The sequence below is a fragment of the Trichogramma pretiosum genome, unplaced genomic scaffold, assembly GCF_000599845.2.
Source record: "Trichogramma pretiosum strain Unisexual culture from Peru unplaced genomic scaffold, Tpre_2.0 scaffold96, whole genome shotgun sequence".
NCBI lineage: Eukaryota > Metazoa > Arthropoda > Insecta > Hymenoptera > Trichogrammatidae > Trichogramma > Trichogramma pretiosum.
Genome location: NW_019640792.1, coordinates 300,371 through 323,027, shown reverse-complemented (window position 1 = coordinate 323,027; position 22,657 = coordinate 300,371). Strand labels below are relative to the sequence as shown.

Sequence of the window (22,657 nt, the reverse complement as noted above, 5' to 3'; positions counted from 1 at the left end):
CTTACTTGTCGAAGTGTATGGATACATTGAAAAAGAATTTGCTCAGTTGAATACACGGCCAAAGTCTCGAAGATTTTTGAAACTACGAAGGCAAAAAAAATTCATTGCGAATACTCTTTAAATTTTTAAATATTTTTTTTATCTATAAGATTACGATCTTCACGCGTGCTCTTATAAAAACTCGATGGAAACACGAAGCATCGGTAAAGTCGCGAGCCACCGGTTGATCGTTCAAGGAAAACAATTATAGTATGGCATCATCGTCATAATCATCGTACGGATAAATACGCTCCAAAAGCGAGAGGAGGCATACACAAACGTATACGGAAGCGGAAGGGGTAAAATGTCAAGGCGCGCACGAAAAAGCTCTACTCTCTGTGCTGTCGGGCGGTCGCCACGCGCGCGCGAAAAGCTCTCGCACTCGCTACGCGTCCGCCGTCATGGATGTTTGTCTCCACGCGCGCGCGCCTCGAACTCTTGTGTGTGTGTTTTTTTTTTTCATTCGTTCTCGCCTCTCTTGCACGCCGAAATATTTTTTTTCTTCATTTTTTTGTTCGTGAGTAACTTTGGACGAAAATAAAAAAAAGCTCCTCGCTCTCTCTCTCGGTCGTTCGGTCCGTCTCTCGCCTTGTCCGTGCGATAATTATAGCGAATAAAAAAAAGACAGATTTTTACTCTGTGTGTGTATGTGTGTGTGTGTGTGTGTGTGTGTGTGTGTGTGTGTGTGTGTGTGTGTGTGTGTGTGTTCACTGGTCTGACAATCGGACAGTCGATTTGTCGCAATCGTCAACATCGCATCCGTACCGACGCGATATTTCGGTTCGAGCGTGGAAAAAAATATCGTACCAGGGAGGAAGAAGGAGGAAAGGAGTGCGGAGGAGCCGAGCTTTTCTTCCGCCCGCATATACTTGAAGAGTCCATTCAAAGTGCAACAGGTACATACACATTCCATACGTATATATTTTACAAGTGCAAGTCCGCACGCTCGATCCCGCGGCGCGCATGAGTTTCTCGCTCGTGTGCTCTCGTTCTCGCGCTGCAATCCATCGTTTCCGCAGTTTTATATACTTAACATTGCACGTATATTCACAAGAGCCTCAACTATAAAAAAACTCGTATGGTTCTTTTTGCGTTGCTCAAAGTGGTAGTACGTAAATAATAAACTTTTTTACGTTTGTCAATTGTGCGTCGACGTGTCGAGCTTAACTTTCCATGTGCATCCGTCCAGCACACACATTTGTACGCGAACTTTATAGCTGGCGATATATACAAGGCGAGTATTCGACTGGAGAATTCTATTAATATCGCGAACGTGTACATATGAAAATAATAATAACAATAACAATAATATATGTACGTGTGTATAACGTTTATGTGCGCGCGTGGGTACATGTGTTACGCTGTTCGTACGTGTCGGAGCTTTAAAAGAAAGGTCCGTGCAGCACTTGCACGAGAGCGAGAGAATTGCCCAGCAACAATATACTAGTAATTTTTTGCATCAAATATAGTACGTAGAAGGATCTCGTTTCGAATTCACGATCAATTCCTAGTCGGCGTTCAATGTCCCACGACGAAAAAAGCTCGACGTCGTCCTCCCGCAAGCTCGCGCCAGTGGAAGATATGAAATCGCTGCTATCATGTCGATCGAATGTAGTCTGAAATCTGCGGCGGCGTGGCGGCTGCTGCCGCTGCTGCTGCTGCTGCTACTGATCTCGGTGCAAGTGCACCCGTCCACGAGTTACGTCGAGCTTCCGAAGACGGTCATAGGTAAAGCTTTCGCACTTTTCTCCATTTTTCACGATCGATACATCTATAGGATCCTAATTTTATAAATTATATTATCGTCATCGCGGCTGCGGCAACAGGTGGCCTGTTCGATCGCAATGGCTCGTCGATGCGCAGATCCTTCTCGCTCGCGGTACGCAGCATGAACAGCTGTCTGTTCGATCGTCACTGGTGCGATCGCATCCAGAAGTGCGAGCCCCGCCACCAGGACTGCGATCAGTTTCACTTCCTGCAGATCTCCGCGCTGGTGCTCGAGGTCGACGGCGGCGTCATCGACGCCCATCGTAAATTCGGCGAGTTGGCCGGTCACGGGGCGCGCGACCCAGTCGTCAATGACTACGGCCTCGCCGCGGTGTTCGGGCCCCACTCGGAGCTGAGCTCGCGCTACGTGCAGGGCCTGTGCGAGCTGCACGACCTGCCCAACATCGTGGTGAGGCGCGAGATCGAGCACGACCCGGTGCGCTCGATCAATCTCTATCCGGATCTCGGCACGCTGGCCCACGTCTACGTGGAGATGGTGAAGAAGCTCAACTGGACGTCGTTCGTCGTGCTGTACGAGAGGCCGGACAATTTCGCCGCCGTGGAGAAGCTCCTGAAGATGTACGGGCCCTACGACTATCCGGTCTATCCGTTCGCGCTGGGCGGCGGCAGCAATTACAGCCTGCCCCTGCTGCGTGCCAAGGCGACCAACTGCAAGAGCATCGTGATCGACTGCTCGTACGAGCGTCTGGCCGCGATCCTCGCCCAGACCCAGCAGGTCGGCATGATGACCGACTCGTATCGCTACTTCGTCACCTCGCTCGATCTGCAGACCCTCGACCTGGGCCCCTATCGTCACTCCGGGGCCAACATCAGCGGCATCCGACTGCTCGACCCCGACGATCCGTTCGTGCGCGACTTCGTCCGAGCTCACCTCGACGAGCTGGAGATCGCGGGCCCGGAGCAGCTGCGCACCGAGGACGCCCTCGTGTTCGACGCGGTGGCCATGTTCGCCCAGGCCTACAAGCATCTGGCCTACGATTACGAGCCGGCCGAGCTCAGGGGCAACAAGCTGCCGCAGAATTACGACGAGCCCGTGGAGTGGCCGCTCGGGCTCAGTTTGAGGAATTACCTGCTCTACGTGAGTTTTTATTACATTTATTTTATTGTGACAAGATTGAACGAGGAAAAATGTATTATTTTATGTTGTAACGCGTTACACAGAACACGATAAACGGACTGACGGGGCCGGTGATGCTCGACACGGACGGCAGTAGGAGGCGATTCGAGCTCGACGTGCTCAATTTACAAAAGACCGGCTTGAAGAAGATCGGCAAGTGGAATCCCGACGACGGCTTCGACGAGCTGCACATCTGGAACGAGCTGAAGATGAAGCACTTCAACATCCTCATAACCATCGTGAGTACAATACAACGCTATGTTATTTTATATTTTACACATTGCACCATCGTAAAATCCAAACTTTTGCCTCGTGAAAGACACCGCCTTACGCCATGCGAGTCAACTACTCCAAGAGCCTCGAGGGCAACGAGCGCTACGAGGGCTTCGTCGTCGACATCATCAAGGAGCTCAGCCGCATCATCGGCTTCAATTACACGTTCCACGTGCAGGAGGACGCGCAGAACGGCGCCTGCAACAAGAGCCAGTCGGGCGTCTGCCGCTGCACGGGCATGATGGAGCGCATAATCAGCGGCGAGATGGACATGGCCATCACCGACCTCACCATCACCGAGGAGCGCGAGCTCTGCGTCGACTTTTCCACGGCCTTCTGGAACTTGGGCATGAGCATACTCTACAAGAAGCCGGCCCAGGCCCCCGCGACGCTGTTCTCGTTTCTGTCGACCTTCGACACCTGGGTGTGGATCTATTTGGCGCTGGCCTACGTGCTCATGTCCCTGATGTTCTTCGCGCTGGGCAGGATCAGCCCGGCCGAGTGGACGAATCCGCATCCGTGCGTGGAGGAGCCCTCGGAGCTGCACAATCAGTTCACCATCAACAATTCGTTCTGGTTCACGAGCGGCGCGCTCATGCAGCAGGGCTCGGAAATCGCTCCAATGTGACTACGACGACAATATAATTATTTTTATTTCTTCCCTTCGTTTTAATGACGCGCAATTAATTTCCCGTCGACAGAGCCATATCCACCCGAGCCATGGCCGGCTTCTGGTTCTTCTTCTGCCTCATCATCATCTCCACGTACACGGCCAATCTCACGGCTTTCCTCACCGTCGAGAGCCCGGTGCGAGTCGTGCGCGGCATCGAGGATCTCTACAACCAGTCCAAGATCAAGTTCGGCGCGAAGCGCGGCGGCTCGACCTTCATGTACTTCCAGAGCTCGAGGAACCCGAAGCACCGACAGCTCGCCGAGATCATGCAGTCCAAGCAGTGGGAGCGCTACATGCCCTCGTCGAACGCCGAGGGCATCAAGCTGGCCCAGACGGAGAATTACGCCTTCATCATGGAGTCGTCGAGCATCGAGTACATACAGTACAGGATGTGCGATTTGGAGCAGGCTGGACCGCTGATCGATCAAAAGTCCTACGCCATCGCTTACAAAGAGAGTGAGTTTGTTACAGAGTAATAATGAATTTATGCGTAAACGCGTTATGGGTTAATTTTGTTTTTGTTTTTTCAGACTTTGAATATCATCAGCAGATCAGCAGGACCATATCCGTTTTGCAGGAAAAACTCGTCATCAAGGGTCTGTACAACAAGTGGTGGAAGGAAAAGGGCGCCGTGTGCTTTGTAAGTCTAATAATTTATTTTTTGATGAATATTTAATAAAATAGTACATTACTGTTCTATACCAAGAAAACATAGAAAAATCCGAGGGTACATGTATACGTGAAATTAATATTAATACGATAGTTGAATAGTGCAAACATTTAAATTGACACCATTAAATTTTCTGACATTAGATATGAAATGAAAATATGATTACATTCACATTATAAAATATGAATATTATAAAATATTTCATACAAAGTAAGCGATGTAAATACATTTTTTATTAAGCCTATATAAAATAATTGGAAACATGTAAAATCCGTGAAATAAAATCAGGTAAATTCGTCACCACGTCCCGGAGAGTTAACGCTTTAAACTCAGAGGCAAAAACACATTTGACCCTTGTGAAAATAAATTAGGGCAACGAATTCTCCAATTTACATTGAGATATTTATCTATTATTATTTCCATTTTTTAAAGAAATAATTCAACATAGTTAGCAACAAAGCAAGCTATATAATAATGCTAACTATAAGTCAAGGCTAACTTATGTGACGCAATTCAATGGCCATGTTATTGATAAATCAAAAATAATTTTCGTTTACAATTATTTTTTATGAATATTGTTGACAAAAAAAACTATTTTACAAAATCGCTTTCAATCGATTATATTTAAGTAAAAAGTTTCGTTTCAATTTAAGAAATAAAAATATCTACAAAAATTTCACATTGTGAAATTCACGTATGTATAAATTAAAAAAGTTACATTTGATTTTGATCCACTGGGTCATCTATTTTTAAGTAACAATTGATATTAAAGCAGTGATGTAAGACATTGTCAAGCGTACAATCTGAAAAAAATTCAAACGTTCAGCTAAAAAAAGAACATTCAAATATGATTCGCCGTACTTACGGAGGTGCACGTTTCAAAATTGATTAATATATTTGGAGAAATGTACTCAGTCACAGTTGGTTTCATAGATCTCACCATCATGGTATGTAAAAGACTCCTTACTTTTGGGGAAAATATATACCAATCGATAAAGTAACTGTTAAAAAACAATTATGAATACTTAAAATGATACAATACAAATTCTTGGTATAGAAGTGACTACTAGAATTTTTTACTGAATTCTATATGTATATTTACCAATTAAAAAATATATCACTGCTTGCATTTGATAATTCTTGCTGGGGATAGGTCATTACAGTTAACAACTGTAATACACCAAGTAACCCACAGCACATCTTTAATGCAAAATTCAAATTACTTCGCAAATGTACAACCATCTGAATGATAAAATGAGCTTAAAGTTACAACTTGGTTTTGAGTTCAAGTATAATATAATAATAAAATCTAAATTATTGATAACATACCATGCCACTAGTAAAAATCAAGTCACATATTGCAACTGAAATACCAACTAGATAAAGAGGTTCAATAATTTTTACGAATACATCAGCTACACTAGAAATTTTACAGATTTAATAGTAGTTTTATTCTGTTAAACACTTAATCATTTTAATTCAATTATTAATTTGAAGGAAAAAGTATAATTACCTCAGAACTCTTTGGTGTTCATGAGCTATTTTAGACAAATGAATATAAATTGATTTTTGATCCGGATTTACTACAAAATCGTTCGTTTGTGTCAAATCAGATGTTCGTTTTAGAAGAAGTCTGAGTAATCAAACGCAATTAACCTTAGAGACGCTGTTATAAGAATCAATTTATATAAAATATAATTTATATCTATATTACCCTATATATTTAAATTTTGCGATGAAAAATAAATCCGCCGATAAGATGACGTGAATGCCTGCTGAGAGTACAATTACAACCCCAGTTGATGCAATCATGGTTACAATGAATAAATAAAAAAAATATTTCTTTTCAAAATGTTCCGTCGTAATATGATATGTAAGTTGCATTTGGTGAGTTTCATTATCCAACAAATTATTTTCGATGAAAGGGATGACCACTGGCAATGTAGTATATAAGAAAAAGCTGATAACTGTGGAAACTTTCAAAATTTGATAAGTAAAAAAAACTATTTTTAATTTACTACTGTCGCATTTACCACTAATAATCTTAGAAAAAAAATTGGAGGCGCTGAAATATTTCCTTAATAATTTTTTTTCTTCGTAAGTAGATTGCAACCAATTTACAGCCACTTTCCGAAAAACGAATCGTGCCTTTGAAAGTAGATGCAAAAACTACAACGATAAAGTTTAAAACTAAAGTGGAGAAACCGAACGCATTACCTTATTTATTATATTTTTGTTCAATCCAAATAAATATAATGCATGTATAATGTATAGAAACAAAAAAATTTGAATAGTGCAATCAGTAATAACGTTAAGACTCCCATCATTTTTGTTTAATTCTAACATTAAAAGCCAGGCCTGCAAAAAGATTCAATTTAAAATTATTAATTTTATAATTAATTTTTTCATAAGTAGAAATAGAAATCTCTGAAAATTTATATATTTTTCCGGGCTTACCGTTGAAATAAATAATAAAAAGAAAAAAGTGAACATGATCACAACCCTTATGATTCGCTTTTTCTCGTTTTCAAAAGGCCACAAACCAGGTATTTTAAGAAGTATAATGGTCAACTCCGAAATCTCCCTGAATAAAATTTCTATGTCAGAGTCACTGAGTTGCGGAGTTTGATGAAATGTATTTATTCTTTTTGTGAAGTATGACATTTTGAAAATTGATTGACGTATTTACTTGTTCGTATTAGTAAATCCGTAGAGTCCGAGAACTAAAAAACTTACCTTACAGTATCAAAGAAGAATTCAATTTGTAAATTGTACAACTCGCAATGTATTACATACAATATTAAATATTCATCTATCATTAATAATAAAGTAGATGGGAAATACAAATATGAAAGACGTTTATAATAACGAAAGTAAAATTATTTTTTATCCGTGTAAATATAATTCAACAATGAAAAACCAAACAAGCTACTCTATAATTCAACCGTTCAAATCGGTTATATTATGAATAATTTCAAAGAAGTTTAAGTTCACAAACGTGACGTTATGTTTACGTGAAAATAGTACTTTAAATCCAACTAAGTAATCGCTTTTTCTTTTCTTTTTCATTCTCAGAAGAAATCCAAATCGACCACCGCCGATCCCATGAATTGGGATCAATTGATGGGCGTCTTTCTGGTGCTCGCGGTCGGAAGCTTCCTGACGCTCGGCATCACCCTCTGGGAATTTTTCTGCGGCGTTCGCAAGGTCACGAAGAAGTCCGTCGTAAGTTTAACAAATATACATGTCCATCTATTTTTTCTTCGTATGCATCATTCATTTAATTAATTATTATCTTTTTGTGGTCCAGGCTACGTTCAAGCAAACCGTAACGGCGGAAATCAAAAACGTCAGCGGCTCCAAGGCGATAAAGCCGGTGCTCAATCGGAAACCGTCCAACGAGTCTTCGTTGACGAACGACTTCAATTCCATTAACTACACGCCTTAGTCGCGCGTGTTTATAAAATAATAAAATATGACATATCGGCGTTGTCTGTACAATGCCTCCGATTCCGTACGATGATGTGCGTGTTTGTGTGTGTATATTCGTATGTTTGTTTATTATGCCCGCACCACCGGGAGGTGTTGAGACATTTTCCTAATCGATGAATTATTTTGTCTTCGACGATTTCCTATTCTCTTTATGGATGTATAGTTTTTGGAGCTTTGTACGCGCGCGAAATATACGTAATGTAAACACTTTTAACAGTTCGTGCGTGCCTGTGCTGTGTACGAGCGCGCTGCACTTTAAAGCTAAAAATACATTTACACTCCCGCGTTGTTTTACTGTACGCGCTTGTCGAGTGTGTATATGTATTTGGCGATGTGTACAATGCTTTTCGTTTTCTATAACGACTGCACGGTATACCCATAATATAGGAGTTCTTTTTTGTATATACAAACGCGGCGTGTTTGTATGTTTAGCAGAAATGCGTGTCAATTGCTCGAAAGAGAGTCGAGCGGAGAAAGAGAGAGAGAGAGAGAGAGAACTTAACGTAATAATAACGACGTTCGACAATTTATGGATCAATATTCATAATTTTTTTTTATTAGAAAAACAACAAACGAAAAGTTTCTTACGTGGTACGATTCATTGTGATGTTACTTCTGCGCTATCGTCACGCGAATTAAACAGAGTAACAGTTATATTATTTACATGAAAAAACAGCGAATATTTGATAGAGAACGTCTATGTACAACGAAACAATCGTCAATGACGTTGCTTGATAATAAAATTTCTTAATTTTTTATAATAATATATAAATAATATGTATAAGAGTTATTTACAAACGTACACATGATTGACTGCCTAGATTTGCTTACTTATAGAATCTATTACAAAAAAAAAAAAAAAACATATGTTCCTGACCGCTATACCTGTAGCTCTACATGATTTAGGAACAATTCTTCGGCGTCGGCGCAATTTTTGCACTAAACATAACAACCATTTAACAAATTCATTCTTTTTCTTCGTCGTCCCAGCCATTTTCATCGTCCCACCCGTCACCTTCATCTGTAGCGACAGCGTCAATGTTCATCGTGAAATTGTGCGGCGTGTCTGGCTTTTCTTTTGGCTTATCTTCGATGTGAACGACTTGAGTTTTTTCGATTACCGGTTCCATATCCTGGAAAAAGTCGAACTCTTCGTCGTTCTTTTTATCATTCGAAATCGTCTTCGAGTTTTTGATGTCGAGCTCATTGATGTCTTGAATAACTATTTTTCGCTCGTATTTCGGCGTTATGCTCACTTTCGGTGGCTCTTCTAGTTTAGCCAATTGCTCTTGCAAAATTATCTCGTCGGGCACTTGCTCCGATTGCAAAGGCACCTCCGGTTCGGGTGTTCCGTTAGCCTCTGATTCACTGACTTCCCAATCGGACCAATTCTCCTCCTCGCTTATTCCTAAAATAATGTCCTCCTTGTCCTCGCCACCGTCGGGCGACGGACGCTCGGGTAAGTACTCGTCTGGAGGATCGTCTTCGCCCTGGACGATTTCGATGGGTGTGCTGAATTTAACGCGATGATTTTTTTTGCTACGATGTGGTTTGTTCGGCCTGCCATCCGTGAACAGTCGGCCGCGTTTTCCGCCTATGACTGTCGCCGCACCTAGAATTGGCACTAGATCGGCCAGAGCACGTAGGGTCGTGCTGACTAAAAAATCGTCGGTATCTTTGATGCCAACGAGTAATTCGGGCAGAATGCGATGCTTGAGATCCTCTACTTGGAACATACTGACGAAATTGTTGAGATGCGTCAAAAGTAACAGTCTCACGGGTGAATCACGAATGCAGAACATTTGTAACAATTGTGGAACTAAACAAGTTTGGAATGTAGACATGGTTAACAAACCCACATCTTGATCGGTTACTGAAAATAAGGTAAGAATTTAAATTATTGGATGTTTTCTACTTTGAAGTATAAGAAGATAAAATATTCTCACATTTTGGTTTAAGAATTAATGGCAGAAATTTAGCTTGAGCAGTAGAATCTAACACAACCAGTCTTGACAGTAATAATTTTCCTAGCTGTTCTGCAACTATTTTTTCAGGGAATTTTTGAAGTTGTGCAAATAAGTCACTGTAATCAATGAACATTCATTGAAAAGAAATGTATGAACTATTTACAATGATTACAGATGGAAAATAACTTACGTAAAAAATTCTTCCTTTTCACTTTCATTTTTCAAAGGTAATTCAGTTAGAAATGCATGTATCTTCATGAAGTCATGCATGAAGAATGGGTGTTCCAGCAAAGATGCCAGACTTGTATCTTTAAATCTAAGTTTACACAAATCTTTGAAATCTGCCAGACCTGGTACATCATCTATAAAAATATGCAATGAATCATTTATTTGTAACAATTATCTCTTGAAAATTAAGATTAAAAGACACCATAACCAACCATCATTTTTGAGTTTTAGCACATCCTCTGCTAAAACTGCAAATGCAAATTTGTCTATTTCTGAAGGAAAATTGGAAATATTTTGCAGGAGCGTATCTTCATCAGGTGAAATTGCTTTCTCATAACGAAAAGTCTTGATTTTTCTCATGTAAGCCTCAGTTATATCTGAGGTTTTACAGAGGAATTCAAGCCCACCGAGTTTCCAATTTCCTTCTGATGTCACGTAAACAGAGCTACTGCAGATGTTGTTGTGCGAACTAGCTGCATTGTTGTGCAAAAACAGCAGAGCCCTGAGTAAACTGTGCAAGCCGATACATATTTGAAGAGTAGTCTGTGCACCCACGACTTGAACCAACGGTCTGACTTCTTCAGACGCTAGGTAGAATTTGCTACCCTTGGACCAGGATGCCACGTACTTGAGTATGCATGGGTGTCGATGGAGCATCAAGTTCTAAAGTCAATAATCATCGAATCAATGACACATGTCAGTTTCTAAGAATGGGCTACAATTCAAAGAGAGGCTACACTAGTAGTACCTTAGCTGCTTTCTCCAAGGGCGATGGCTTGCCGAAGCTGGCATCCGAGTGCAAGGACGGTTCACTGATAAACACCGACAAGTTTTGCGGGTTAGAGCCGCTGATCGAGGCGTTGTGATGGCTCCAGAAATCGGTGATCTCCATGGCCTTCTCGTCGATTTCCAGACCCGTTGGTACGCTCTTCTCGTTGCCCATGATGGTCGTTGATCGACAGGACGAGCGGAGCCTCGGGGCGTGTAGTACAACACACACGCGAGAGTCGCACAGAGGCAGGGCACAGCACACACACGTCAAGTTCTTGTTGTGAATGGATCGATCGTTACCATGATGACGGGTTAGAGTTAGAGATAGAGATAGGCACGAGATAGAAGCAGAACGGAATGCGCCGGCTAATTTACATCGACATACATATTTAGACGTCGCGAAAAGTCGATCGAATTGTTAACAAACGACGTGTCGCGATTTGCGGTGTTGTGAAACGCGATCATATGATACGCCTCCGTCGTGTAGGCAGTAGTTGTCGTCTGGGAGTCGGCCGCGCATACTCGGTCGCGCATCATTGCCACTAAGCTGAGTGACACTGACTGTCAGTGGTCGTCGCGGCGCGGCCGGCGGCGGTTGTATAGCGGATCTTTAAAAAAGCGGCTGCTACGTGTCAATGTGTCATGTATATGCTGCTGCAGCACAATTGACGCTTATCCCACACATACACGCGTGCATTTGTAATCAGAAAAAGGAAATTTATTTTTCCTCGATAATCGTCGATAATTTTATTTGAATTACCTACATAATACATTATAATTTTTTACGTTAATCTTACTACTATGCGTTACTCGATTTTACGCCGATCGAGTTTTTATTTATTTTTTCTTTCCTTACGAATTTCTCGCCGAAAGAATAATACAAGACGAAACATCGCTACACACGAGATTAGATAAATTGACTTATTTGCGAGGCAGGACGATAAAGAGACGTGTTGTTTTCATATATTCTTCTCGATGTTTCGTGCACTCGAAATAATTACATATACGTTTTTGTTGATATACACGATAATAATATAAACATCGCGATCGTCAACTCGAATGTCAAGTGCAGCAAAACGGCAGACGACGACGACGAGCGAGCGAGCCGAGCGCATCGCGAAGGGGCGGCAGAAAAATGTGCGTGATCCATAGAAACCGGTTCGATCTCTGTCGCGGTGCCGATTGGCCGATTTCAAGGTCGCGATCTCTTTTTATAATAAATCACGCGCGAGCTCTTCGCGTTTTTGTACGAGCTGCACTCGAGACTCTTGTACCGGTGGGGAGTCGAAAATATGTCTTGGATAATAAAATTTGCAATTTAAAATATCATACTTTTGTTATTCGCGAAAAACATAATTACGAGCAAAAAGTTTAAGTCGACAAAGAGAGACGATGAACAGTTATGATTCCGTTGCGTTGATCCCGCACACTTATTATAATAATGCATGTGCCAAGTCGTACGTTTTTCGTTACATTATCATACTCAGAATCGGAGTAGCACTTCACAGCCCGACGAATTGATTTGCCCTTTTTTCCGAGCACGAAACCGGTCTCACCTCTGCCACGCATTCACGATTCTATTTATAAAACGTATTCTCTTTTTTGCCTCATCGCGGTATTATCGAATCGATATGCCCTTTTTGGTGACCACCAAACGATGTGTCATAAAAGTAGATGATCGTTTATAATTTTTTTTATTTTTTTTTATAGTCAAAGTCAATCTATTCATTGCGCTATAAAGTCTGCACGTACACATATTAAAGCCGCACGAGTGCAAACGCGCACCACGTTCAAGCGAACGATCGTGCGGCGACAGAGATATATAGAAAAAATAATTAAAGTCGAGTGAGAGAGAAGAATAAAGAAAGAAAAAAAAGAAATAAACTCATTGGTACGCACAAACGAGATATTACACTCGAAAAAAAAGGAGAGGGAAGAATAAAAAAAAGGAGCCATCCTCTCGTACGTGTGCGCGTACGTACTACGTCGCATACAATGTTGCACGCGTGCACATATACATCGCAAGAGAGACAGAAAAAGGAGGAAGGAGTGCCCCGTCCGGCGATCGCAAATCTCTTTTACCGCGGCGCGGGCGACTCCGCTATAATACTTGACGGGCGCGGGGGCAGTGCGTTTATATTCCGCCAAACTGCGGCGGCAGCGATCGCGAGGCACACGCAGCGCACACGAGCGAAGCGCGTGAAACCGGTAGTTCATTATACGTATGCAGTTTCGGTGTTTTTATAGAGTCGAATTGGGCGAAGCATATACAATATCGTTTGTGTACACGTGTGATACAGTGACCGAAACGTCGCAGTTGAGTCGATACAGGTGAGTCGCAATTTCTTCTTATTATTTTTAAATTAGAGCCGTGCGCGTTTTTCCGCGTGCAATTAATCAACGACTCGGTCGGCTTTAGTTAACGCGCATTTTCAACGGTTTTTTTTTAATTTAATTTTTTTATCATAAATTGTGGACGACAAACTTGTTTCGGGCCGAAAGATCGCGCGCCTAATTCGAATCCAAAACAGTCGCGTACAGCTGCGCTCGCGATCTGCGCGTTGTTTATATTATTGTTTAAATACTCTCGCAGGTCAGGCGTGCATCAAGCGATAACACCGGTATATATATAATATGGCACATACGCACACACACACACACACACACACACACACACATTCACGAAGAGCGCAACAAATAACTCATCAACTCGCGCGCGCGTACGATTGCAAAAACAGAAAAAGAAAGAAAGAAATAAATAAAGAAGAAGAGAAAGAGGAAACGAGAGTGTAAATGCGCTGGCGTATAAGCGCATATAATTTTGCATTATGAAAACCTCGTTCGCTCGAATAGCCGTGTGTATCGATCGGTAGAATCGTGCGCTCGGCAATGTATACAATGAATTAGCATGCGAGATCGCCTATACATCACATGCATACATATACATGCGAAGCGCACACGCCAGTGTGCGCACGTGCTTCGTTTGTTGTTTTTCCGAAAGCGCGCACGACTCTCCGAAACTTGTACGTACACGAAAAAACAATCGACGCGCGATATATCGATTTTTCATTCGCGCGCGCGAAATTATCATTCATATATTCCGTGTATTCGCGCACGACACCGAGCTGCGGGGATCTCTCGAACACTCACACACGAGCGTGAATATTTTGTCATCACGTGCGAGAGCCTATATAATCGTACGTATTCAAACATAATCTCTCTGTATCGATTAATGTATTGATGCGCTTTATCGATTGTCAATGCCTATTTAATCGTATTCGATTATACTCGCGGTGTTTATCAATAAAAATTCACACGCTCGTATTTTTAACTCGAAACAGCGTTCGATTTAGGCGTTCATTTATTATTACCGTGTAAATGCTTTGCAGGACATATATACGTATAGTAGTGCACAATGTGCTCGGCCGGCCTATTACAATACACATCGTGCAACACGCGCCACTCGACTTAACGATCAATTATATCGGAGACTGTGTCGACGACCCTTTTTGCGCTTGATCGACACTGTAGCAGCAGCAGCAAGTGCCTTTACTCGTGCTGTAAAACTTATAATCTAACTTTCTCTCTTCTTTAGCGTTAGCCGAAGAGAAAAAAAATGCGATTACGTCGCAGCGCTTTAATAATATTTGTTGTTATTTAAAAACATATATATAATATTATTGCCTGTTTATAAATGCTTTCCGGGGGCAGCAATATAGCTGTGCTCTCGTTGATAAATAAATTTTTGTTTTTATAATACCATCGGCGCGCTTATCGGAGCCACTCCAACGGAGCGTTAAAAATATATTTTCTTTGCGAATCGATCGGTATATAGCATCGATCGTATCGTAAATATTATATATAAAATGCACATGAGAAGGAAACAAAACGAACAAATACTCATCGCTCAATTATTATAACTTTATCAAAAATCTGTCAATTTATTAAATGCACTTTGATCATTGTCTCTTTTTCTCTGTTTTCTTTGTACAGAGCTGCAGTTGTACCGAAACAATTCGAATACTTGAGAGCAGTAATAATTGTACCGATAATGTTCGACGTGTAGCGAGAATTATTTGAATTTTATCGGAAACTTTTTGTGCGTTGCCTCCCCGCACTGGGAGTGCACACGAGAGAGAGAGAGAGAGAGAGAGAGGCACTTGGATATAATCAAGAAAGAGAAAGAAAGAGAAAGATATATAGGACGAAAAAAAGAGAGATAAAGCAAGCGAGAAGAAGAAGCAGCAGCGCTGGGTGCTATGAGCCGCGCCAGCAGCAGTAGCTGCAGCAGATTAGTAGCGGCTACTCGTGCGGCTGCTACTACAGCATCATCGTCTTCCTCGTCGTCTTTGAGGGGCTCGCCATTGCGACAGCAGCAGCCGGGCAGCGACGCCGGAGCAGCAGCAGCAGCAACAGCAGGTCGATTCGCTTACGGTTTCGTCGATCGGGCAAATGAAATGTTGCGGGCCACCACTAGCAAGGTACGATATTTTACACGAGGGCAAAAAACGCAGTGGCTCTATTAAGATTGTAAAAAATCGGTAATTTGCAGTTTAAAAAGTGGCACGGTAATCTGAGCCGGTCGCTTGGCACTCAGACCCCGTCGACATCCACCAGCAACAGCTGTATCAAAGATGCACCGGTCAAAGGCAAAATCGAATTACCCGAGTCCGCCGATGTCGTCATCATCGGTAAGTCTTTCAACGATATTATCTACATAGATTGCGCTACGAAACCGATCTCTTCACAATTGCGTTGGCTTTCGATCGCGCGCAGGTGGCGGAGTGGCCGGCTGCAGCGCGCTCTATCACTTGGCCAAGCGGGGGGTGCGCGCCGTCCTACTGGAGCGCGCCCAGCTGACCTCGGGCACCACGTGGCACACCGCGGGCATGTGCTGGTCGCTCAGGCCCTGCGAGACCGAGATCGGCCTGCTGCGCTCGACTCAGCGCCTCGCCCAGGAGCTCCAGGAGCAGCTCGAGGAGGGCGAGAGCTCGGGCTGGTCCCAGAACGGCGGCCTGTTCATCGCCCACAGCGAGCAGCGCATGGACGAGTATCGTCGACTGGTCGACATCGGCAAGGTGTTCGGCGTGGGGGCGAGCATCGTCGACTCGCTGGCGGCCAAGGAGCTGTTCCCGCTGCTGGACGAGCGAGCCTTCCTCGGGGCCATACACTCGCCCAAGGACGGACTGCTGGAGCCGGCCCAGATGGTCGCGGCTCTGGTGAAGCTGTCGAAGCGTCGGGGCGCCGAGGTCTTCGAGGACTGCCCAGTGACGAGGATACTCATGGACGAGAAGATGTTCGGCGCGAGACACGTGACCGGCGTCGAGACCGAGCACGGCGTGATCAGGACGGACAAGGTGCTCAACGCCTGCGGCGCCTGGTCCAAGAAGCTCGCCAAGAGCATGAAGCTCGACATACCGCTGACCCCGATGAAGCACGCCTACGTCGTCACCGAGGCGCTGGCGGGCGACGCCGTACGAGGCTGCCCGAACATACGCGATCACGACTACAGCATCTACATCAAGGTGCAGGGCGACAGTCTGCACATAGGCGGCTACGAGGCCAATCCCATCATACTGCGCTGCGTCCCCAAGGACTTCAAGTTCGGCCTGTACGATCTCGACTGGAACGTGTTCAACGCCCATCTCGAGTCGATGGTCAGCCTCGTGCCGGAGCTCGGCAAGACGGGCATCAGGTCGACCGTGTGCGGCCCGGAGAGCTTCACGCCCGACCACAAGCCGATCATGGGCGAGGATCCGCGCTGCTCCGGCTTCTTCTACTCGTGCGGCTACAACAGCGCGGGCATGATGCTGAGCGGCGGCTGCGGCGAGGAGATCGCCGAGTGGATCATCAACGGCAGGCCCAAGGCCCACATGTTCTTTTACGATATACGCAGGTAGGAGCTGCACCGCGAGCAGTGAATCGAGCTTACCGATCGTAATTTCACGTAACTGCGATATTTAATGATGAATTTGTTGGAACAGATTTACACCCGAACAAACCAAGGACATGGTCTGGGCGAACGAGCGCTCGCACGAGGCCTACGTGAAAAACTACTCGATCGTATTTCCCCACGATCAACCCCTGGCTGGACGAAACTTTCAAACGAGTCCCTTTCACGAGGTCAGTGAAGTCTATGAGATTCGTATCCATAACCGATTCTCTATAGTATTTATGTCTATGTGTTTGTGCGTGTCTCGTGCGACGTACAGCTGCTGATGAAATCCGGAGCAGTGATGGAGGAGCGCCAGGGCTGGGAGCGACCGGGCTGGTACCTGAGCGACGAGAGCACCGCGCCGGTGCCCGCCTACGACTATTACGGCAGCTACGGCACCACCAGGCACCAGGGCAATCGCTACATCGACCTGCTCGCCCAGGATCACACCTTCGACTTTCCGCCGCACTTCGACAACGTGAGAGCTTACACGATTGTTTCATGAAAAAAAAAAAAATTCTTTCCATTCGAGGCTGAAGTGACGATCGAAATGTTTGTCCCTTGACGCGTGCACTTTGGGAATTGGGGGCTACTTTTGGGGGGTTCAAGGAGCAGAGGAATACGTAGGAACGAGCCAATTTTAGATAGCTAATTTTCTGTTATCGAGAACGAAAAATCGTGTTTTCCCATAACGGTGACTACTCATTCCGTGTTTGACATTTAAACGAAAGTTTCACGCGAATGTTCAACTACTGACTATGAAAAGTATCTTGAAAAAATTACTATATCTTCAGTAATCGTAGGATTTTTGAATCGGTACTGTTTCTATCGGATGAGTAGTGAAAAAAAACTTGGAGAAAACTTATGGCGAGTGATTCGCTTTAAAGAATAATTGACATTATAAAATTGACATCAACTTAAGGAGTTTAAAATTTTATTAACAAAATATGCCTCATTATTTTTCAAAATTTTATTAATTTTTTTTTACAACTTAAACATTGCTTTAACATAGTAGATATCATGGAAGGAACTCATGATATTATTATAAATGAACATATTAAATTTTTTCTTCCAGTAATAGAAATTAAAATGCTTACTTTTATTATGTTTTAATGCGTGAGTGACATGCTATGCAGTATACTTTTCATGTAATCTCTGCTTTATATTTCTTTCCGCTATTATCACGTGCATATGTGGCACCATTATGTTTTTTATATGGATGTGTCATGGAGAGAGCATTTATGCGTGAAAATCTTTCCTCATATATGACATGTATAGCTAATATCATTATGTACCACATTCATGTGACGTTTAAGACTACTCTTACTTTTGAATTTCATTTCGCATATATCACATGCGTAGGTAATACCTTTATGTATGGCATCGATATGATTTTTGAGTCTATTCTGTGTTGAAAATTTCTTGCTGCAAATATCACATGCATGTCTAACACCATTGTGCACTGAATCGATGTGTATGTTGAGATTACCCTTCGTCGAGAATTTCTTTCCGCAAACATCACATGCATGTGTGACATCATTATGCATCGTATTAATATGGATTTTGAGACTCTTTCGCGAACCGAATTTCTTTCCGCAAATATCACATGCATGAGTAATTTTATTGTGCACCGAATCGATGTGAATTTTGAGACTGACCTTCAGTGGGAATCTCTTTCCGCATGTAATACATGTATGTGTGGAACCATTGTGTACCGAATCGACGTGGATTTTGAGACTGCTCTTAACTGAGTAATTCTTTCCGCAAATATCGCATGCATGTTTGACACCATTGTGCGCAACGTCGATGTGTTTCTTGAGATCATTCTTCTGTGAGTATTTCTTTGCGCAAATATCACATGCATGTCTAACACCATTGTGCACTGAATCGATGTGTATGTTGAGATTGCCCTTTGTCAAGAATTTCTTTCCGCAAATATCACATGCATGTGTGACATCATTATGCATCGTATTAATATGGAATTTGAGACTCTTCTGTGAACCGAATTTCTTTCCGCAAATATCACATGCACGAATGATTTTATTATGCACCGAATCGATGTGAATTTTGAGACTGACCTTCTGTGTGAATTTCTTTCCGCATGTAATACATGTATGTGTGGAACCATTATGTACCGTATCGATGTGGGTTTTGAGACTGACCTTCTGTGTGAATTTCTTTCCGCATGTAATACATGTATGTGTGGAACCATTATGTACCGTATCGATGTGGGTTTTGAGACTGCTCTTCTGTGTGAATGTCTTTTCGCATATATCGCATGTATGTTTAAGACCATTGTGCACTGACTCGATGTGCTTTTTGAGATTACCTTTTAGTGAAAATGTCTTATTGCATACTTCACATGCATAAATTGTATCATTACGTACTACACCATTGTGCGTTTTGAGTCTATTGTTTTCCGCAAGTTCACAGTCGAAATTTGATTCTTCTGCAGTGTCACCAACAAATTCCTGTTTCACTTCATTGCACTCGATTGCTGATAAATTAAAATTGGGCTTGACGTCTTCACATTCAATAACCATTTCCACTTCGTTATCGAGTTCAATTTTGTGATTTTCATTTTTTCGAAGAGTATGTGTCTGTCGAAAAATTAAATAGGAGATACACATAATAATGATACGAGTTACATAAAATTATCAACACTTACCGAATTTTCTCCCGAAAATGGCAAGAGATGAAAGTTTTTTAGATCGGGTTTCTCATCAATCATCTCGCGATAGTTTTCAGTACTCGAATTATCAGTTGGCTCCTGTTTCACCCTGAAATAACCTCAATGTCCTCAATAAGATCATGTATTATTTTGGACTATTTTTATAATCTGATTTTCGAAATATGAAAGTTACCTGACTGAACAATTAAGATCATTGGATTCCATCTTTCTCACCTCGAATTGCTTGGAATGTTTCAGCAATGCTTTAATATAGTAAACTAACAAAACTACTGTGCTCGTTTTATTTTGAAAAATTATGTCTGTACGTGATGGAGAGCAATGAGCATCAACTTATGCTCGACTAGCTTTGCTCACAGCCCTCTCCGTGTTCGGTAACACAATTATGGCATGCACTATTATGGTGAAACACTATGCGCGTTCCAGACAACATACGGAGGTCACTCATACGTACACTTGAAATGCACGATGTAAACAAAGTGTTGAACTCGTCTAAATCATCGATGTTGTCTCTTCCCGAGTTTTTACGCGAATAGCTTAAATTTCAAATCATTAAATTTCGAAGTTGTTGATGTGAACGAAGCAAAATTAAATCAACAAAGAAACGAGATTATGTATCTTATGTATAATACATAGTTAAAATATTTCAATAATTGATATATTGTAACGGAAAAATGAGGTATTAGTGTATTAGTTATAGTTTCAAGTAAAAACTTTTTTGTTACAGAGTAAAATTTCGTAAAAAATTTAAATTTTTATGTGAATTTATGGGTATACCTCTCGGTTACTGTAAACATGGTCATTTTTTTTTATGATTTTTTTTTCAATGTATAAATGCACAAATGCGACAACCGTTAACTTTAACAGAAAAATTGTATAAGATAAAAAGGGTCAAAAATCGTTCAAAGAATAGGTGTGAATTCTTAAAGAATTTTTTTATACGTTTTAAATAGTTATTCAATGTAAAAGAGAGTCAGAGAAAAGTTTTGAATAATTTTGACAAGGTCAAACACAAAATGAACAATCAAATACACAAGAATTTTCGTCCTCCGAAACCCATAAGTAGCTATAGAGAAAATATCTATCAACATTTTTATTGTTCACGCGTCAAGTCGCAAAATTTTCAATCGCAATTTTTGGCTTCGAATAAGAAATTTTCTCCAAAATTATTTATAATCATATTTTTGAGTTTCACGTCGCGGAATCTACCACTGCCCGCTCTAATTTTTTTTTTTTGGCGTGTGCTCGCAGATAAGGGAGGAGGCGCTGGCCTGTCGCAACAACGCGGCCCTCTTCGATCTCTCGTACTTCGGCAAGTTCTACCTGTGCGGGCCGGACGCGCAGAAGGCCGCCGACTATCTGTTCACGGCCAAGACGGACTCGGACATCGACAAGACCGTCTACACGACGATGCTCAACGCCAAGGGCGGCACCGAGGCCGACTGCACCATCACCTGGATACTTCCTGGCTCGAGCAGCGTCGTCGATCCCATCTTCAAGGGCAAGGCCCTCTACATCGGTACGATATCGTTGCATTACCAAAAAATTTTTTTTCTCAACCTAATAGACCCTCGATAATTATATTATAATAATAGTCTCGGCCGGTCTGTCGTCGTACCACACCTGGGCGCACATACGGCGCGTGATCGCCGAGAAGGGCTTCAACGTGAGCCTCAGCGACGCCACCAATCAGATGGGCGTGCTCTCGCTCCAGGGCCAGAACAGCCAGAAGATACTGCAGAACATCGTCAACGAGGACCTGTTCGCCGACGACTTTCCCTTCTCCACCTCCAAACTCATGAAGGCCAACGGTAGGAAAGTGCGACTGTTTCGCATCAGTTTCGTCGGCGAGCTCGGCTACGAGCTCCACGTACCCCTGGAGTCGTGCGAGCGAGTCTATCGCGGCATCATGGAGTACGGCAAGAGGTGGCGACTGAAGTTGGCCGGATACAGGGCCCTGTACAGTCTGAGCTGCGAGAAGGGCTATCACCTGTGGAACTCGGATCTGAGGAGCGACGATAGCCCACTGGAGGCCAATCTGGGATTCACCTGTCGCAAGGACGGAAAGTACTTGGGCAGTCAGGCGGTGGAGGAGCTGAGGAAGAGCGGCGTCAAGAAGCGACTGGTCACGCTGCACGTCAAGCAGTGAGTGACGATTACCGATTTTTTATACAATTTTTGCTGATAAATTGACGTGGATGTGATTTTTTTTGTTCTAGTCAAGTACCAATGTGGGGATTGGAAACCGTATACAGAGACGGCGAGATCGTGGGATACCTGAGACGAGCCGAATACGCTCACTACTTCGGATACAGTATTGGACACGCGTGAGTATAAATTAAATCAAATTTTTGTATCGCATATCCTTTCATAAGATTCTATATAATGCTAATGATTTAATTATTTTTCTTTTCAGATACATAAAGCATCCTCGGGGCGAGGTGGTCACCAAGGAGTTCCTCGAGGCCGGCAATTACGAGGTCGAGATCAAGGGCAAACTCTTCCCCGCCGACATGTACTTGAAGAGCCCGTTCGATCCGCAGAACAAGCGATTGCTCAACGTTTATCACGAATTTTACGATAACAACTGACGATCGTGCACGTACCCACCAAGAGCTTGTATAATTTTAGCTGTGATGTTTTATTTTTTATATTGATAACGATAATTGTATTTTTTGTATGAGACTACTACTTTTTTTTTTTTTAATTAATCAAGCCAAGTCAGGAGGTGATGTAATTTTATTTAAAGTTAATTGAGCAAATCATAATTTTAATGTTTCTGTAGTCTGTAGTGTATTATAATGTTTCTGTATACTATTGCGTAATAAAAAATATATTTTTACATGAAAATTTTTGTATTTATGTTTTTATCAGTTTTCAAATAATAATGAATATTATTAATAAACCAAAGAGCTAAAAAACTACGTACGATTAAATGTTGAGAAATACATCGATGATAATCGATACACAATTTCAAACTCGCAATTTCGAGTAAACGCCATCTATTGGATTCTG

The 22,657-nt window shown here is 42.5% G+C and overlaps 3 protein-coding genes across 3 annotated transcripts; 2 read left to right on the top strand and 1 right to left on the bottom strand.

The window, feature by feature from the left end:
* The first annotated feature begins 1,637 nt into the window (after positions 1-1,637).
* On the top strand, positions 1,638-8,537 carry LOC106655623 (glutamate receptor ionotropic, kainate 3-like). The gene is made up of 8 exons (XM_014376113.2): positions 1,638-1,767; positions 1,866-2,905; positions 2,989-3,183; positions 3,264-3,841; positions 3,919-4,346; positions 4,421-4,530; positions 7,639-7,785; positions 7,871-8,537. The coding sequence occupies exons 1-8, from the start codon at positions 1,638-1,640 to the stop codon at positions 8,006-8,008; spliced, it is 2,766 nt and encodes a 921-aa protein (XP_014231599.1). The 3' UTR covers positions 8,009-8,537.
* A 49-nt stretch (positions 8,538-8,586) lies between these two features.
* Positions 8,587-11,542, bottom strand: LOC106655631 (protein-associating with the carboxyl-terminal domain of ezrin). The gene is made up of 5 exons (XM_014376127.2): positions 10,996-11,542; positions 10,460-10,910; positions 10,210-10,381; positions 9,999-10,135; positions 8,587-9,925 (listed from the first exon to the last, which is right to left on the bottom strand). The coding sequence occupies exons 1-5, from the start codon at positions 11,188-11,190 to the stop codon at positions 9,018-9,020; spliced, it is 1,863 nt and encodes a 620-aa protein (XP_014231613.1). The 5' UTR covers positions 11,191-11,542; the 3' UTR covers positions 8,587-9,017.
* Positions 11,543-15,244: 3,702 nt separating this feature from the next.
* LOC106655629 (sarcosine dehydrogenase, mitochondrial) lies at positions 15,245-22,331 on the top strand. Its single transcript, XM_014376125.2, has 9 exons — positions 15,245-15,499; positions 15,571-15,709; positions 15,795-16,914; positions 17,003-17,141; positions 17,231-17,431; positions 20,894-21,161; positions 21,238-21,787; positions 21,862-21,969; positions 22,059-22,331. Exons 1-9 carry the CDS (start codon positions 15,278-15,280, stop codon positions 22,231-22,233), a joined length of 2,922 nt encoding a protein of 973 aa, XP_014231611.1. The 5' UTR covers positions 15,245-15,277; the 3' UTR covers positions 22,234-22,331.
* Positions 22,332-22,657: the final 326 nt, after the last annotated feature.

Bases quoted from the DNA above. Each gene is read 5' to 3' on its own strand.
- LOC106655623 (XM_014376113.2), top strand. From the start codon at position 1,638: ATGTCGATCGAATGTAGTCTGAAATCTGCGGCGGCGTGGCGGCTGCTG. The intron at 1,768-1,865 runs GTAAAGCTTTCG...CTGCGGCAACAG, and splicing joins GCTTCCGAAGACGGTCATAG to GTGGCCTGTTCGATCGCAAT. The intron at 2,906-2,988 runs GTGAGTTTTTAT...CGCGTTACACAG, and splicing joins TGAGGAATTACCTGCTCTAC to AACACGATAAACGGACTGAC.
- LOC106655631 (XM_014376127.2), bottom strand. From the start codon at position 11,190: ATGGGCAACGAGAAGAGCGTACCAACGGGTCTGGAAATCGACGAGAAG. The intron at 10,911-10,995 runs GTACTACTAGTG...TATTGACTTTAG, and splicing joins CCTTGGAGAAAGCAGCTAAG to AACTTGATGCTCCATCGACA. The intron at 10,136-10,209 runs GTAAGTTATTTT...CATTGATTACAG, and splicing joins GAAAAGGAAGAATTTTTTAC to TGACTTATTTGCACAACTTC.
- LOC106655629 (XM_014376125.2), top strand. From the start codon at position 15,278: ATGAGCCGCGCCAGCAGCAGTAGCTGCAGCAGATTAGTAGCGGCTACT. The intron at 16,915-17,002 runs GTAGGAGCTGCA...TTGTTGGAACAG, and splicing joins TTCTTTTACGATATACGCAG to ATTTACACCCGAACAAACCA. The intron at 21,788-21,861 runs GTGAGTGACGAT...TTTTTGTTCTAG, and splicing joins GTCACGCTGCACGTCAAGCA to TCAAGTACCAATGTGGGGAT.